The 13,700-nt window shown below is 41.9% G+C and overlaps 1 protein-coding gene across 7 annotated transcripts in view; it reads left to right on the top strand.

The window, feature by feature from the left end:
- The window catches only part of Lrrc49 (leucine rich repeat containing 49), a 93,739-nt gene that overhangs the window by 53,075 nt on the left and 26,964 nt on the right, over nucleotides 1-13,700 (top strand). For all 7 annotated transcript variants that reach the window (XM_027414843.2, XM_027414849.2, XM_027414846.2 and 4 more), the window contains one exon: nucleotides 3,976-4,123. In XM_027414843.2, coding sequence (XP_027270644.1) covers nucleotides 3,976-4,123 — 148 coding nt within the window. The remainder of the gene's footprint in view (nucleotides 1-3,975; nucleotides 4,124-13,700) is intronic.

Below are 13,700 nucleotides of genomic sequence, written 5' to 3'. Positions count from 1 at the left end.
TCAAAACATGAAGAGCTAGCTATCTGACAACAAAGATTGGGTAAACTCTACAGTACCTGTCGCATGGTTGTTTTTTGTACCACACTATTCTGCATCTTCTTTTCTTCATAGATGGGTGTAATTTCCAACATAAATCCTGAAAAATTATGCATTCTTCTACATAAGTGTTTGTATTAGTTGAGTCTTGCTGAACTCAGGTGTAAATGAATTCCCAGACTTTTTTTCAGGAGTAGTATTTTTAAAGTGATTATTCCAATATTTAAAAAAATCAAAATCTCAGTGTGTGGTTTTCTATATATCAAAGGATGATTTCCAAATCTTATATAGAAGGGCCAATACCAGAGTCCTGGCATAATACTGGAGGACAAAGCTTGAAGGTTCACACAGCTTGTTAAGGACCATTTTGTACAGTTAAGCGGAGTTGACAGTGACACTGTGATTTCATTACCCAACAGTTCATTGCCTGTGGGGAGGCGATGCTCCTCCACTTTTATTCCCGGAGCTTGACAAGGGAGGAGGGAAAGTGCTTGACAGATGAGGCATAGTGACCACACAGGAAGTTTCTATGTCACTTAGAACCCAACAGTTACAATCTAGGTGCCAGTAGACTGGAAGGAAGCCTTTGGAGATACAAAGTCCAATTAAGCTAAGGAGTGCCTTTTCTATGGCATGTCCTCATGGAGATGGTTTAAATAGCACAGACAGAATCCATGATTGCTCCCAGGCCCCTCTGCACTCACAAGTGGAGCCGGTGCTGGCTAGGAGAAGAGTTTGCAGCGGACAGAAGTAGCCCTGCCATAGGCTGGGTCTTCAATATGTCTGTGGGGATGGCAGACTGATACATATTTTGGTGTCTAGTAGTTGAAGGCAGCCATTTACCTGTGACCAGATTAAGTACAATGTCACATTTTCATGGGAAGGGAGACTACACTTCATGTTCTTGTCAGTAGCATTTGCAGGGTGAACTATGAAGCGTATAGAATCATGTCAAAGCTGCATTATGGAGACTTACTCTGAAGCCGCAGCTCTTAAAGCAGAGGGTCAGAGGTAAAAGAATAGACACATTTATTAATGGAATAAGTACAGGCTTATACCCACATAGATATAGCCAGAGGATCTACAAGAAAAAAGCGGACGATTTGTCAATGTGGGAAAGTGTGAATTTGGATGTTTCACTAAATTAACCCAAAATGGGTTGTAAACTTAAATGTAAAACTCTGAAAAATAAATTGTGGAAGAAAACTCAAATAGGCTTCAGAAAATGAAATAGGATTTTAGAAAAAGAAATTACTAAGTTATATATCATTAAAATTAACTCCCCTGCTCTGTGAAAGGCATTGTTAAAGGAAGGAAGAGTGGCCAGGGAGTTGGCTCACAGGTAAAGGCATCTAATGCCATACCAGAGAGCCCACATGGTGGAAGGGGAGAACCAGCTCCCTCAAGTTTTCCTCTGACCCTCACACGTGTGCATGGCATGTGCATATCCATACACACACTATATAGATAAATATAAATTTGTATTGGTTTTTTGTTGTTGTTTTGTTTTTTCTCAACAGGGTTTCTCTGTGTAGCCCTGGCTATTCTGGAACTCACTCTGTAGACCTGAGTACCCTTGAACTCAGAGGTCTGCCTCCCGAGTGCTAGGTTCAAAGGTGTTTGCCATCATCTCTTGGCTATTAAATATAATTTTTAAAGGAACAGGTAATATTTGCAAAGCATGCATCGTGTAAAGGACACATAACCATAATATATTTTAATAACCTTGTAAAGCTCAACAATAAGGAAACAAAGAATCCACTTAAAATGAGCAAAGGCTCTGAAAACACCAGGAAGACACAGCAAACACACTGGCAAACGTACATGTGAGAGATACTCAGCTCACATGTCATAAGGGGACTGCTGAGTAAATGGCACCATGCCACTGTTCACCTGATGGAGTAGATAGCACCCAGAGACACCGATGAACACCAAATGCTGGCGGGGCCTGGGAGCTGGTAGCCCTCGATGAGTTTCTCATACATGTGACCCAGCAGTAGTACTCTTGCTATGTACCCAGCTGAGGCTAAAACATGTCCACAGATGGGCTGGAGAGAGAGCTCAGAGGTTAAGAGCACTGGCTGCTCTTCCAGAGGTCCTGAGTTTAATCTCCAGCAACCACATGGTGGTTCACAACCCATCTATAATGAGATCTGGTGCCCCCTTCTGGCCTGCAGATATATATGCAAGCAGAACACTATACATAATAAATAAATCTTGTCCATAGAAAGCTGTGGACAATGATTCACCGGGGCGTCACTTACTATCAGCCAAGGTGTGCTCTGTGGTTGAATGAAGAAAGTGATACACTCGTACAATGGGATATTACTGTTAGGAAAGAAATGCACTACGAAGAGAAGGCATAAATGGAAGCCTGTTAAGTATATGTTGCCAAATGAAAGAAGTCCTTCCATAGGGGTATGATTCCACCCATCCAACGTTCTAGAAGTTGCAGAATTGAGAGCAAAACATTTCCATGAGTTTGGAGGACAGAGTAAAGCACAGGGAAGTTTCTTAAGGCCATGGGAATTATTCCATTCAGTACATCAGTTGTAAACATATACCACTATGCATTTGTTACAAATCATGGGATGCTAGAGCCTTAGAGAGTGAACCCCAAGGTGTGCAACACTGGCAAAATCATCAAGGGATGTAGAAATCTCAGGAAGGGATGCTGGCTCTGACCCTATTGCAAATGTATGAGCTAATCTCTGGGGTGCAGAGGGGCAAGGTGGCCTAAACATTGGTTATTTGATCAAGAAAATAGTTTTGTGGGTGTAGTTTTAAGAATTCTAGTGTCTCTATACATATAAACTGGAGTAGGAAATTTCACTAAGTGTGTAGTGGCTGGTATGAGCCAGGTTCCTCTCTGTTGGAGTGGGCGTTTCCAGACAGGGAAGGGGAGGAAGTGTGGGTAATAGATAAGATCTGGAGACATCAGTATGAACTTGTGTTTGTTAGTATGTAAACACAGCTGGCTATATGGAGACATGTTAAGGCATGAGTATATGTATACACACAGGGCAGTGTACACACACATTTCCTCTCCCGTCTGAGGGGCCTAAACGGAGCAGTGTCACAAAAGTGAGAGGGGAAAGTACGTTCCCCTCTCAAGCTTTTGATGCTGATTCCAGTCCCTAATATAAAGAACTACTGTGTTGAGAAACAGCTGTTTTCAGAAATGGGCAAGGAAGGTGTGAGTTCAGAGAGTAAGTACTGTAGTGCCAGAAAACAAGGGGGTGCTGAACCTATATATCCATATATACTCACACATGTGTTTAACTAACAGTGTAGAGGGACACAGGGGAGATGGAGTGTATGAAAACTCTGTATATTGTCTCATTTTTTCTGCAGATCTAAATTATTCTTTCAAAGGTCCCTAACATGCTATACATGGTGGCACCTGCCTGTCATCCCAGTTCCTAGAGGCTTAAGCTGAGGATTATTGTAAGCCCAAGGCTAGCCTAGTCTACCTAGTACATAAGTTCCAGGCCAGCCAGGGCTACATAGCAAGACTATCTCAAAAATCAAAATCAGAGCTGGAGAGGTGGTTCAGTGGTTGAGAGCACTGGCTGTTCTTCCTGAGGACCCAGGTTCAGTTCCCAGCACCCACATGGCAGCTCACAACCATCTGTAAGTCCAGTTCTAGGGGATCCAACACCCTCGCAGAAACAAATATATACATAAAAAAGAAAACTGAAACAAAATCTCATTTTTAAAACTGGAAATACTAGTCTGGCCGTGGTTGCGCACACCTTTAATGCCAGTGCTTGGGAGGCAGAGGCAGGTGGATCTCTGTGAGTTTGACACCAGCTTGGTCTACAAAGCTACACAGAGAAACCCTGTCTTGAAAAACAAAACAACAAAACAAACAAAAACAAAAAACTGGCAATATTATTTGAAAAGCCTCAGAATAATGCAGTGACCTCTCCTTTGCAGCTTTGACAATGTTTCCTGCCTTGCTGAGTCGACTTCCCTCTCAGACATCACCTTTGATGGCAATCCAATAGCTCAAGAGTCATGGTACAAACACACGGTCCTTCAGAATATGATGCAGCTGCGCCAGCTAGACATGAAGAGAATCACGGTGAGTGCCTTTGTGTACCTCCCTACTCCCCTGAGTGTGGCCTCCCAAGTACCTCCCTGCTCCTCTGACTGTGGCCTTCTGTATACTTTGTTGCTTCCCTGAGTGTGACTTAGTTTTATGGGGTTCCAGTTGTATGTCTGCTTGTTAATTTTAACTAATTAAGAAAGTATGGGTTATTGTGATTATATACTTCATAATTATAAGTACAGGTTTTTTAACCATCACCCCCCCTCCAGTTTCATCGAATGGGACTTTTAAAATTCCTAGGCTTCCATTTAAGCCAAACTCTACATTTATTTTTCATTCTTGCTCACTATTTAGCTAATAATTTATTTCAAAATGACAAATGGGAGTGCCATAAGTGACTTAGTGTCATACTGGAGCCATAGGGCAGTTTGACACCATGTTTGACCGCTCCTCAGTCTTTCTTCATCTCCTTTTCCTTCATGTAAAGCACTCACCCTGGGTACCTCATACCACAGAGTTGCGTAGTAGAGACCTGCTTGCCTCTCCTCCATGATACCCCACATTTATTCAAATCTTTGCTTTCTCAGAAAATATCCAAGAATAACCTCAGTGTGGTCCTTGAAAATGTGCCAAACCTCTATTTGCTTTCCCCCCTAAACTGTGCCAATTTGATGTGGAGTCTGCAGCTAGGTTTACTCAATTGCCTCGTGACTTATTCTTTGAATGTCAGCTCCTTGCTGTGCTACACCTCCATTGGTCATTTAGTGACACTGGACATCTGAAGTGAGTGTCTTCACTCACTTCAGATAGCTAAGCATGCAGATGAATTCTTGAGTACAATGGGTCCCGTGGTTTTCTTGTGTGCTTCTTCCATGATGGAGAGACAGTTCTTTGTCGCCTGTGTTTACTCAGACATTTGCTGTCAACAGTGATCTGTATTTTCGGGGCCCTCTTTCCCCTTGTCTCCATGCCTTTTGTAATTAAGCATCCTGAATGCTTCTGATTGCTCTTCCTGCTGAAGATGAGGCAGAAAAGATGCAGAGCTAACCCCTGAGGAGTTGAGCATGTTGTATGTCAGACTTGTGTATGCTAGCAGTATGCATGAGTAGTTGAGCATGTGGTTGCACACTGTTGTGTGTCAGGCCTGTCTGTCTTAGCAGTATACAGTGTTTAGGGGTAGAACCCCTTTCCTCCTCTTTCTACAGCAGGTGCTCTGTAGAACCCGCACCCCAGCATGCCTCTCTGCCTCACATAGTGCTGTACTTGTTGATCCCTGGAAATGTCCCTAAATATCTTGTGTAATAAAGGAGAATGATACCATATATGATTGTTACCCTCATACATGCCACGGAGTGTATTAGCCTGGGACCCAGGAGTACGACAGGGTCAACTGCTCTGCTGAATAGACAGTGGTTCTGCAGAACACACAGCTATAAACATGAAGACAAAGTACACAGCCCCCTTCACAGTTCAAGTTTTTAGTTAAAAATTAATCTCAGATTTAAAGAAAAGTTGTAAGCACAGAACAGTTTTTTGAGAGTATGATGCTGTCAACTCTGCAACAATTCTACAGCAGTGATGCACTCATATGACCACATTCTGACCAGCACAATTGAGACACTGCATTGAAAAGTGACTGGCACTTAATTCTTATGCCACATTCAACCTCCTCCTAGGATACATTGCTTTTCCCAGTAAAATGACCCACTTTTTCATCACCATTCCTGACTGTGATGTTTAGGAAGGTTATGGAGAAGTTCTTTTGTAGAATGACTTCACTTTAAAATTTCCCACTGTTACCTTGAAATTAAATTTTATGTGACATATATCTTTGGCATGAATGTCAGAGTGATTTTTCCCTTATTCTCACTGAATTCTGTCAGTAGGCATATTATCCATTCTTATCCCTTTGCTGGTAATACTTACTCAAATGAAGATCATGAGATCTTTCTTATGAAGTTATTCTTTCTGTTTGTGATCTTGTTCCTCGTACAAAATGTCAGTTAGTTTACCTCAGTATAAAGTGGTAAACAAACACAAACAGCTGACTTAAATCATTCTAGACCAGGAAATGAGTATCAGAGTGTCCAGACTGAGGCTGGGTGTGAAAGATGAAACACCCTGCAACTCACATGCATTCCCTTGGCAACCGACTGTGTATTTTCTGATGGTATGAAATACCTATCTTTCTTTCAGTTTGCAGTTTGCTTTTTCAAGTGGCTACTTTGTTAGACTGTGAACACAATGTCTACTTTGTTAGAATGTGCATGCCAGTTCAGTTGCTTCCACCTAACTACCTAGTAAAGGGGAATTGTTATATATTCCTTTTGACCAAGAAGCACTGTGAAAATATTCCTCATATGCTCTTTACACACGCTGATCCAGAGATTTCTGTAGTAGGGTGTGTATGAGGCACTAGAATGGGAAGATCAGAGTCACCATTCTTTACAAACTACCACAAGGCAGGTGTGTAGCCATGACAACACACAGTGACAGTCTAGTTAGAAAACACAGCATGCTTCAACACAAACTGTGTTGAAGTGAAATACCACCTAACTGTGCTTGTTGGTACACCCTCGCTCAGTCTCTATCAGTCTCTCTCTCTCTCTCTCTCTCTCTCTCTCTCTCTCTCTCTCTCACACACACACACACACACACACACACACACACACACACGTATCTGCCTATTTTGCATGCAAATTCACATGCTTACATACTCATGGATGCTTGAGGCAAAATGGCACAAGACAGCAAAGTAACACCTAATTTTACCAGAGAAATAAAAAATTCAAAGGAGGAAACATTTGACTCAGGTCTCGAAGAATAACAGTGAAGGAGGATGTCTAGGCAGAAAGTAAAGGTATACACAGTGCAGAGGAGTGGCATGCAAAGTGCAGAGGAGTGGCAAGCACAGCAGAGGGGTGGCATCACAGTATGCAGAGGAGTGGTGTGCACAGTGCAGAGGGGTGGCATGCAAGGCACAGAGGGTTGGTGTGCACAGTGCAGGGGGTGGCGTGCACAGTGCAGGGGGTGGCGTGCACGGTGCAGAGGGAAGGCATTGCACAAAGCAGAGGGGACTAAGGGAATGTGGCAGTTAATAGCAGCAGTTGAATTTAGCTAATCATTGCATGTTTGTGGGAGAGAAGAGCTGCAGGCAAAAATGTCTAAGCAGGCTTAGAGGGTTTTTGTCGTGTGCTTAAATAAGAGGAGCTCCTGAAGCCTTGAAGTTTTGTAAAACAGTTTACCTGTTAAAAATACTGTCCAACAAGATAGGGCCTGTCAACATTCCATCATGTGTGGGGGAGGAGCTTTTTAGGCCCCACCCCTTCCTGAGAAGCTATTGGCTTGCTCAGCGAGAGTCATTTTCTTCAGTGGTTTTTGTAGCCACTGGGTGTTGTTTGTCTGCACTCAAAACAAGCCTCCTTAACCATGCACTCGCTAAGGGTTCTAATTAAACCTCATGGAACACACACACAATGACCGGCCCTCACCCAAAAATGGAAGTAGGAGAGGGACTTGTGGAGAAGAAGAAGTTCAGCAGGAGTGGGAGGAGTAAGAGACAGTAATGGGGGTGAAAATAACCAAAATACATTATATACATGTATGAAGTTATCAAAGAATAATGTAATAGAAAATGTTGTCTATCTGGCATCAGCAGGAAGAATGAAATGGGAGGTCAGGGTGGGACGAGACATACAGCAAAGCATTATTGCAGGGCATGATCATGTTGGCATTTGATCCAGAGGACTAGCAAAAGACAAGGTGGTGTTACCCACTGCCATCCTCAATTCTTAGTTATCAATCCTGGGAAGAATGGGATGTGGTTTAGCAAGAGTAAACATTCAGAAGATGAACATGGGATAGGTTTGGACCCAGGCCTACCTAGTGCTGACATTAGTGAAGTTCATCCAGGAAGGACCTGAGAGTAGGACCTTGCAGCTTTGGGGAGTAGGTAGTCAGCTGAAACTGCTCAGCTCTTACAATGTGAAAGCCAATGTGATAATATGCGAATGAAGGAAGACAGCTTTGTTCAGTGAACGCTTACTTATAAATCAAGTGGCAATCTTGCCCTTGACCTATGGCCTGAAGTTTGTCGAGCCCTGGTCTAGAACCCTGAATGATTTGCTGCTGGACTAATTAAGTTATACCAGGGGCTAGGAAGATGGCTCAGAGGGTAAAGGTGCTGACCACCAAGCTTGTCAACTTTTGTTTGATCCCTGGGACCAACATGATGGAAGGAGAGGACTAACTCCTGCAAATTGTCCTCTGATTTCCACATCCTTGTTGTGATTTATATACCCCAATACCTGCATAATACATACACCCATGCATAATTTTTTAAAGTTATACTCTGGCCTGGTGGTATAGAATAGCAGAGCAGCTGAAAGGCAAGGCTAGCTAACCCGTCTTCTTATCACAAAAGGAAAGAATATAAAATCCCCAACTGTGACAGCTTGAGGTTCACTGAGAGAACTGGAACCTGACTTCCAGGCAATGCTCACTAGGAGGCACCATTAGTTAACCAAGTATCACCCCTTTCAGGCAAAGTGAATTTTCTTTTTGAAACATTTTTACTTAACATGATACCTGTCCATATTTGTGGTACATAGTTACAGTGTGTGTGTGTGTGTGTGTGTGTGTGTGTGTGTGTGTGTGTGTAACAATGATCAAACCAGACTAATTATTAGTAGTGCCTCTCAGAGATTGGTATAGACCATATCTTTGGTATTTGAGCAAAGCATTTGGCAAAGTTTATTGCTGTCATTTTGAGCTAAGCTGGGTGCCTGCAGGTTCTCCATTCTTACATACCCGCAGAACTCAGGAACTGATTGATGCCAGCCTGTGAGAAATCTCCACGGACATGCTGTGGACTTTTCCTCCAGCCCGCTCTATTACACATTTTTGTTAATGTCTGGATAAGAGACTATTGATATTACCCTGATAAAGTATATGGGTGGTAGAAGCTAGAGAAGTTAGAGGTGATGATATATAGGTTGATCCAGTGAGGCTCTAGGAGTAGCTCACCAGCCTAAGACTGGCTTTGTAAACAATGTCCTAAGGCAAATCCATCCACATCTGTCTTCATATGGCTCTCAAGAATAGTTTTTAAAAGTCTTAAAATATTGCTTAAAAATAAAGCAAAGAAGATTTGAGATCAAAATCCTATCTAGCTTACAAATCCTAAAGTATTAGGCATCTTGCCTCTTTAAGTTTTTAATTGTTAAGGTTTTGTTTGTTTAGAGTTGTATGTGTGTGCATGCATGTGTGTTTGTTATTTTATTTTAAAATTGATTTATTGGTTTATTTTATGTGTATGTGTGTTTTGCCTGCATGCATGTCTTTATACCACATGTATGCCTGTGCCATTTTAGGCCAGAAGATGTTGGATCCCCTGGGAATTACAGACAGGTAGAAGCTGTCATTTGGAGTACTCGGAATTAAACCTAAGACCTCTGGAAGAACAGACTATGTTTTTAACCACTGAACTGTCTCTCCATCCCTTGTTGTTACATTTTTTGTTTTGTTATGTTGTTGGTTTGAAACAAGGTCTTCCTAGGTATCCCTGGATAGCCTGGAAATCCCTATGCAGACCAGGCTGGCCACAAGTTCATAGAGCTCTGTCTCCCAGGTGCTGGGTTAGATATGCACCACCACACCTGGCTTAGTTCCATGTTTGTTACAGAAAAAAATTGATTACTTTTTGTCTAGCAAAATAAAAGTTTTTAAGAAGGAACAACATCAGATCACTTGAAACAATATTTGACTTTGCATCAACAGCAGCAGACTGAGACATCCCTAGCCCAAGTGTAAGAATATTTACTCACAGCAGCTGCAGAATGAAGGGTCACCAACACCAGTGTGGGGAACAGTGATCAGACTGAGCCATGTGCATGGAAAAACCTGCACAAACTTGAGTGAATTATGAAATGGTGGTTAACGTGGCTTCAAACTATATTCATTTGTAGAAACAAAGAAATCAAGAAATGGAGATAGTCTCTCTTTTTTTCATCTTCAATGGTCAGATTCCTACTGAACTATTGTTTTTAGCGTGTTCATATATGTGTGTGTGTGTGTGTGTGTGTGTGTGTGTGTGTGTGTGTGTGGTGTGTGTGTGTGTGTGTTGCATATGTATAGGTATACGGGTAGATAATGGAGTCTTCCGAGATTACTCTGCTTTATTTCCTGAGTCAGGTTTCTCACTTGAACTCAGAATTCACTGATTTGGCTAGTCTTGAGTAGCCAGCTTCCCCTGGGATACCCTGTCCTTCTCTTGAGTGCAGAATGCTGGAATTATGTGGGAGCTGCCATGCCCACCTGGCATTCACATAGGTGCTGGAGGCCTGAACTCTTGTCTTTATGTTTGCATGGCAAGCACTTCCCCCTGAGCATTTGCCCAGCCTTGGAGCTGCAGTTTATGTTTTAGACAGGGAGCAGCCATCTACAGTGTTTCCAGGGCACCTGGATTGAACAGAGATGGTAGAAGGAAGATTTTGCAGTAGGTGTAACAACTCTTACACCTGACCAAAAGAAAAGAGGGGACACATTCTGAGGAGGTAGAACAAAGACAGTTACACAGAAAATGGGAGGGGGCAGTTTGGTTCCCAGCACCTACATTCAGGGTCCATAACTGTCTGTAACCCCAGCTTCAGGGTTTCCAAGGACACCCACACATAGGTGGTGGACACTCATACATACAGCATACATACACAAATAATGAAAGCAAGACACATTCGTAAAAAAATAGAATTTTCTTTTCTAAGATAGCACTTGGGGAAGGCAGGTGTAGTCTTATTTCTAAAGAGAAATTATATCAGACTGTTCACCTCAAGCACACCGTTTGTTTGTTTAATGTAAACTTTGATCTCAAAAAATGAAAAACATTACAAGGTCTGATATTACTAATGCCACTGAAAACTGGATTCTCCTTCTGTGGTATGTGAAAAAGACTTTCTCTAAGTCCCTGAAGTTACGCGTGGTCATGTAAGTTTCTTTGGCTACTGAAATGCATCATTAATGTGTCACTTCCAGAGAGCCATTTGGAGGCCAGTGTGTTCATGTTCTTTCTGCTTTTTTCCCAAGCTCTGGTCATCATGGATACATGACTGAGCATCAGATGCCCTTAGTTACAGCTGCCATGAGTACCTGACCCCTACACCAAAAACATTTGCAATGTCCTTTTGTGTGGTCAAGAAATAAACTTCCTTAACACTCTTTTTATGTCTACACATGCTTGTGTATGTGTATGTGTGATGTGTGTGTGTGAGTGCATGTGCACATGCAGCTGTGTACGTGTGTGGAGACCTGTGGCTGTCAGTGGTGTCATTCTCTGTCTCTCTCCACCTTGTTTTTTTGAGGCAGGGTCTCTCACTGAACCGGAATTCACTGATTCCAGCAGATTCTTTGGCCAGTAAGACCCAGATATCCTCTGGTTTCCTCTTCCCCAGCATTGGGGTTGCAGGCATAGGCAGGCCGCATACACTTTCCTGACTCAGCCATCTCCTCAGCCCAGTCCTTGGCAATATTAGAGGAGCAGTAAAAGATGGGTTACTTGGCTCCTAATTTTAACTTTGACTCTAAACAACAACAACAACAACAACAACAACAATAACAACAACAACAACAACAACAACAAACCCTAAAAACCCACTTTTCTCTGCCTAATGATCCTAGCTGCACAGTGTCTGTGATCGTAAGTACATTAGTTAGTGTTTATGTACTCGAGGGAAACAGTGGCTCTAGCTGTGTGTTCTAAAGTGTGTTGTTAAAAATACACTGGAGTGAAGTAAATCCCAAGTAATGAAATGGGGACTTTTCAGATAATCTGTGGTTGTTTCAGAGCTTGGGGACATGAAGCTAGTGTGATCTAGGTCATTGGGCACTATTGATTAGCTTGACACTGTTTTTATATTGGGTCTTCCAGGGCAAACTAAAGTCAGGAAAAACATCTAATTCTCTTGGCTCTGATGGACCCCTTTCTTAGCTACATGAAGGATGGATGTGGCTTTCATCCCAGAGTCTGAACTAGTCTTTTAGAAGTTCCAAAACTACTCCCTGGTTTCTTCTCCTTCTTGCTAACAGATTTGTGGCCCATCTTCACAATTAGAGATTCAGTTTTTTAATGTAAAGTCAGCTATTTGATAATTCTGTGTGCTAAATAATCATCAAGTGCAAATATATACAATACAGGTATACACGATACACACATAGGCATACATATCCCTCGATGTTTAAATGGATTTGGTGTAAATCCAGTTTTCCAGGATTCAGAATTTCTTTTAAAGTCCCACTGCTTTAATAGATGCTCATTTTCTCTGAAAATCAGATGAGTTCATCTCTAAAGTATGTGCCTTACGTGATCCATGCAGCTTCCAGTAGCGTTAGCATCTGGCTTTTGGAATAACTGATGTTTCTCGCTTGCATCTTGTAGGTGAGGCCACTCGGGGCACCAGTGTCTTTCTGCTCCTTCAGAAACCACAGAGAATAGTTCAGAGGCTGTGGTTTCAGCAGTGGCCCTACTGCAGGTTGAACTCACTGGGTGGATTCCAAGGTTAACTGGCGAGGTGCTAAACAGCCACCTCAACAGATAGTTGTAAACATCCATTGTGCTGTATGACTGGAATGCTGCACTGTCCTTAAAATCATAAGATAACATTTCTTTATAGTTCTAGTAAGATAGGCAGTATTTTTTTCACTTAGATCATCTGTAACAGAGAAGAACATTAGCACCGGCAGCAGGTTTAGTAAACCAACCAATTGGCATAATTACTAAGCCAGCTATTTTGAGAAGCTCTGGAGCAAAATTCTGAAATTTTTACTTAATTCTTCCTTTTTTTCTTATACTTGGTTTTGTTTTAATTAGGAATTATTTCCCATACATTTAAAAAAATCGCTTTAAATTAACCAAAAACCACGTTGAATTTCCATTCCCTTTGAAACTACTATATCATATGACAAAACACTCTTTTTTGGCCTCTCTAAAATTAGAAAAGTAAACTTAAATAAATCTTTATTTAGACAGCAACATTATTACAAGTTATGTTTCAAGCCAGACAGTTTTTGACCTGATTTTTGTTACTGACTGTGTGTTTCACTACAAGCCAATGCCTTCCAGAGCATCTGTTCTTCATTTCTTCCTATTTCTTTTTTTCCCTCCTGCCCTCTCTCCCTCTCTTCCTCCCTCCTCCTCTCCATCTTCTTTCTTCCCTCCTCTCCCTCTTGCCTTTGCTTTGTTGTTTCCTGGGAGTTTGGTTTGGGGTCAGTACCATGCTGGTTTTATCCTCTGGCTCTGTAGTGTGACTTGAAGTCAGGTGTGGTGATATGCCCTGCAGTATTCTTTTTGTGCAGACATGTTTTGGCCAGCCAGTCCTTTTTCCTTATATATTGAATTTTAAGATTATCTTTCTATTTCTGTAAAGAATTGCCCTAGAATTTTGATTGGGATTGCATTAAATCTGTAGATTAATTTTCGTAGGATGGCCAATTTCATGATACTAATTATGATCCATGAGCCTGGGGGTGGGATGAGGGTCTTTCCATCTCTTAGGTTTTTGTTGTTGTTGTTGTTGTTGTTGTTGTCAATGTAGAGGTCATTCATATCCTTAGCTAGGTT

The sequence above is a fragment of the Cricetulus griseus genome, chromosome 4 (genome assembly GCF_003668045.3).
Source record: "Cricetulus griseus strain 17A/GY chromosome 4, alternate assembly CriGri-PICRH-1.0, whole genome shotgun sequence".
Classification (NCBI taxonomy): Eukaryota; Metazoa; Chordata; class Mammalia; order Rodentia; family Cricetidae; genus Cricetulus; species Cricetulus griseus.
Note: the sequence above shows the minus strand (reverse complement) of the source record. Positions and strands in the feature narration are given on the sequence as shown.